General features: G+C 30.8%; 1 protein-coding gene across 1 annotated transcript; it reads left to right on the forward strand.

The window, feature by feature from the left end:
• The first annotated feature begins 676 nt into the window (after positions 1-676).
• LOC136035973 (leukocyte elastase inhibitor-like) lies at positions 677-4058 on the forward strand. Its single transcript, XM_065717872.1, has one exon. The coding sequence runs from the start codon at positions 701-703 to the stop codon at positions 2078-2080; it is 1380 nt and encodes a 459-aa protein (XP_065573944.1). The 5' UTR covers positions 677-700; the 3' UTR covers positions 2081-4058.
• The last annotated feature ends 519 nt before the right edge of the window (positions 4059-4577 follow it).

Genomic DNA, 4577 nt, shown 5'->3' on the forward strand with positions numbered 1-4577 from the left:
CTTGGACTAATAGTCCCCCCCTTCCCATGCCAAAATTTAAAGCACTGATATGTTTAGTTCATTTGGATGATTTTGGCGTTGAGTGCTTGATGATATCTCCCGTCGATGCTACATGAATAAGTGATTGCTTAAAAGTTATGGATCCTTACCAAATATAAAAACATAAATTATAAAGATTCACTTGAACAAGAAGAAATTTTCGTCGAACTACTTGTACCATCAAACGTTCCGCATAACTATATAAAAAAAAACATAGACACATATGGAAATATGTAACTTCTTCTAAAAGGCACCTTCAAAATATTCTCCTTAAAACTCTTGATGTATTAAAAACAAAAGTAAAATAGTTCAAAATAGGGATGATACCTTTTTATTTACAGTGAATAGATATATGCAGTTAAATAATTTTATATCTATTCACTGTCAATAAAAAGGTATCATCCCTATTTTGTACTGTTTTACTTTCGTCATGGAAAGGCAGTGTGGTCTTCAAAGTTATCTTGATGTGTTGAATCTGGCAGATAAACCTAAAAAGGAAAATAGCAGTCGCAAAAAAATTTCATAAGCTTCTTGAAATATTTTAACAATTCAACAGTGTGGCACGCCAGCTTCTGAAAGTTAAAATCAAATTAAACTTAACAATGTAAAACACGTCTTGTATCATAGCAAGGAATATACGCAATGACATACATATAAACTTATGTCTTATTTTAAGAAATACTTTCCCATTAAGAAATACAGACACTCCAAAATGGAATCATCTTCAGGAAGATATAAAGAAGGACATGTTAATGAGGTGACGACTGCTACTGAGATAGCTTTAATGGAGCCTATAGAAACCGCTATTTCAACAGAAGCCCTTGAACACAAATGTATTGGATCAAAACAAATAATCAATTCCAGAGAAGTAACTTCCACAACTGAATTTTATGCTGGGGAAGTGGATTTTGGCATTGACCTTTTCAAAAGAGTTTATATGGATAACAGTGAAATTAAAATCAAACCAACAAATTTATTTATCTCACCATTTAGTATCCACTCTGCTCTACTCCTTGCTTATTTTGGGTCTGCAGGAAAAACTGAGACGAATCTAGGAAAAGTCCTTAGACTAGGAGATACAGACAAGAAAGAGGCTTTTCGATCTTACAAGGCAACGCTCCATCGTTTCTTGAATACAGCTAATCCTACCTCAAAAAGCTATTACTTAGGACTGGCAAATAAGGTGTTCTTCGATTCTTCTGAGCCTTTATCAAATTACATAACTAAACTCCTCTCAGAGGAACTTGAAGAAATGGATTTTCAATATAAGAGTTCTGAGTCATTGTGCATGATTAACGAATGGGTGAAAAATCAGACCAAAGGAAAGATAGGCAATTTCTTGAACGAAAGTGATATTTATAAGCGAACTCGAATGGTTTTGGTAAATGCAGTCTATTTCAAGGGAGATTGGAAACATCAGTTCAATCCAGAGAAAACAAAGCCTGAAATTTTTCATGTTTCATCCAATAAACAAAGCTTTGTTGATATGATGTTCCAAGAAGGAAGATTCAGACACGGATTTTGTGAGGAACTAATGTCAGACATCCTTGAAGTTCCATATGTTGGGAAAGACATCAGCATGTTTATTCTTCTTCCTTCATCTGTGAAAAATACTCTTTGCGACGTTTTGTCAAAACTCAACCGTAAAATTTGGAAGAAAGCTCTGAAGAACATTAAGAAAGTTAACATTGAAGTAGGGATACCAAAATTCAGAATTGAAGCCTCAATATACTTGACAGAGTACCTGAAAAATATGGGACTTAAACATGCATTAGACCCTTCATTGGCTGATTTTACAAATTTCTCTTCAAACCCAGATCTATATATTCAAAAATTGAAACACAAAGCGGTTGTAGAGCTCAACGAGGAAGGATCAGAGGCAGTTGCAGTAACTGCAGTAACTGCCACTGATTCCTGTTGTAGGAAGGAGACAAAACAGTTCATCTGCAACCACCCCTTTATCTTTATGATTTACGACAACATGATAGATAGTATTTTATTTATTGGGGCATACCAAAACCCTAAAAGCAGAACTCAATGAATACAAATTTACTGTTCCTGATCAGCACCTTTTTATTTTAGTGTTTGAGTTGGATAATGTCCATTTCAAACTGTCTCAGTACATAATAATAAATAACATCAGAATAACATCAAATGAATATATTATCAGCACTTTAAGCCTAAATTATCCAAATGAACTGAATGTGCGTTAAAATTGTTATTATATAGCTATTCGATATTTAGTACTTCAATGCATATTATTTTTACACACAGGATTGTACACTCTTTTTTTTGAATTGGAGACTTCACCCAAATTCACAATATGAAAAAGTCTACGCAACATTTTCATAATTATTTATCTTTGAGAGTTGAAATATCCTTCTGTAAAGTCGTCAAGCTTCTTTTTGGATCTGACTTTGAACTAAATGTTCTAGAATAAATGTCTGCATTTGCATTTGCACATCAAAAGGGAAAATATACTATTCCACCTCCAAGAGCATCAACAAATTCTATTCTAAGTCTCTTCAACCCAGTTACTTACCCTAATCAAATGATCGTAAAACAAGCACTTTGAGATTTAGCACTTCAATGCAGATTATTTTTACACAAAGGTTTGTACGCTCTTGTTTTTGCATTGGAGACTTCATCCAAATTCAAAATAAAAAAGCCCACCCACAATTTTCAAACTTTTTCAACTTCTACAGGTGCAAAATCATTCTGTAAATCATCAAGCTTCTTATAGGATCTGACCTTGAACAGATTGTTTAGAATAAAAATCTGCATTTGCTTGCACATTAACAGGTAGATATACTGTTCTACCTTTCATAGCATCAACAAGTTCAGTTCTAGGTCTCTTCAAGACAGTTGCTTACCCTTATCAAATGATCGTAAAACAACATATTACGAATAGAATCATTTCTATTTCAAAACTTGTTCAGACACTTTTTATATTCCAATGTACAATCGATATGAAGCTTTTTCAACAAAGATGGGACATCCTCAGACTTTCTAACATTTAAAATAGTAATAACAGGTTATTAATGAATTTATGACATCCTCTTTCCAGCCTTTGCAATCAGTCATCTATTTTCTGACATCTTCGGGTAGGTCCAGCTGGATTTGTTCTAAAATCGTGGCCAACCTTAAATCAGGATCTTTTTATTTGAAAAAAAACCTAAGAGGCTTCAAATGATTTGTCTTTTTTTGATGGCAAAAGTCATATTGGACTGTGGGGGGATTCATCCCTGATGTCGGCCACCTTATCAAGGCTCAAACCAAATAATTTCATTGTTGTATTTTCGTCTGTCAAAACTCTCATATTATTATTGTTATTGGTAACACCACCCTAATTAATACAATCGAGAATTCCTGACACTTGTTCTAGATAATCACTTAGTTCCCTGAACAAACCCTCAACTTTTTTGTGCATTACTTTGTCGTATAATCTTGAATTTTGTTGCTAAAAAAAAGACTAAAAAAGAAAAAAAATATTAAAAAACACTAAAAATAGAAAAAACTAAAAACAGACAAAAAAAAAAAAAAGGGAAAAACTAAAAAAAAAAATGAAAAAAAAACTGAAAAAGAAAAAAAAAAAAAAGTATAAGAAGAAAAAAGAATAAAAAAGAAAAAATAACTAAAAAAGAAAAAAGAAAAACCAAAAAAGAAAAAAACTAAAAAAGAAAACTAAAAAAATAAGAAACTAAAAAACGAAACAAAAAGAAAAAACTAAAAACTAAAAAAGAAAAAACTAAAAAAATTAAAACCAACAAAGGAGAAAAAACTAAAAAATAAAGAAGAAAAAGAAAACTAAAAGAGAAAAAAAACTTTAAAAGGTAAAAAACTAAAAAAATTAAAAAGAAAAAAGGATAGAAACTAGAAAAACTGAAAAAATAAAAACAAAAAAAAGAAGAAAAACTAAAAAGGAATACAAATTAAAAAAAGAAGACACTAAAAAAATAAAAAATAAATAACAGAAGAACTGAAAAAACTAAAAAAGAAAAACTAAAAAAAAAGAGAAACCTGAAAAGGAAAAAATAAAAGGAAAAAAGAAAATACTAAGCACAATGGAAATCATTTAAAAAAACTAAAAAAGAGGTTTCAGTTCTTTTTCATTTTCTTTACCACTCTATCTTAATCAAGTATTCAATAATACTTTTTTTGAATAATAAGTATTCAAAAAAATTGAGACTCTTTCAATTTTATTAAATTGTTTAAAATATAAAAAACTGGTAATTGCACAAATATTCCAAAATGTTTTGACAAGGGATTAAAGTAATTCGAAAACCTTAAAACAGATACTCAAAAGTTTAAGGTTTATTAGAAATTGTTGAGCTTTAGCATGCTATGCACGTAAAGAAAATTTTTCCAAGTGTCAATTAATGTCGAAAGATAGAATGTTACCAAAAAGCAAAACCAGGCTTGCCGTTTAAAAAGAAAGGGCCAGATTAGGAATATGCAATTTACGTCAACGAAGACGTTTCGAGGAATTACCAGAGCATGCGAAACCAGACATGATGCTGAAAGAGAAAGTAAAAAAT

Source organism: Artemia franciscana, chromosome 15 (assembly GCF_032884065.1).
Source record: "Artemia franciscana chromosome 15, ASM3288406v1, whole genome shotgun sequence".
NCBI lineage: Eukaryota > Metazoa > Arthropoda > Branchiopoda > Anostraca > Artemiidae > Artemia > Artemia franciscana.

Excerpts from the sequence above, each read along its gene's own strand:
- LOC136035973 (XM_065717872.1), top strand. The coding sequence starts at position 701 with ATGTCTTATTTTAAGAAATACTTTCCCATTAAGAAATACAGACACTCC.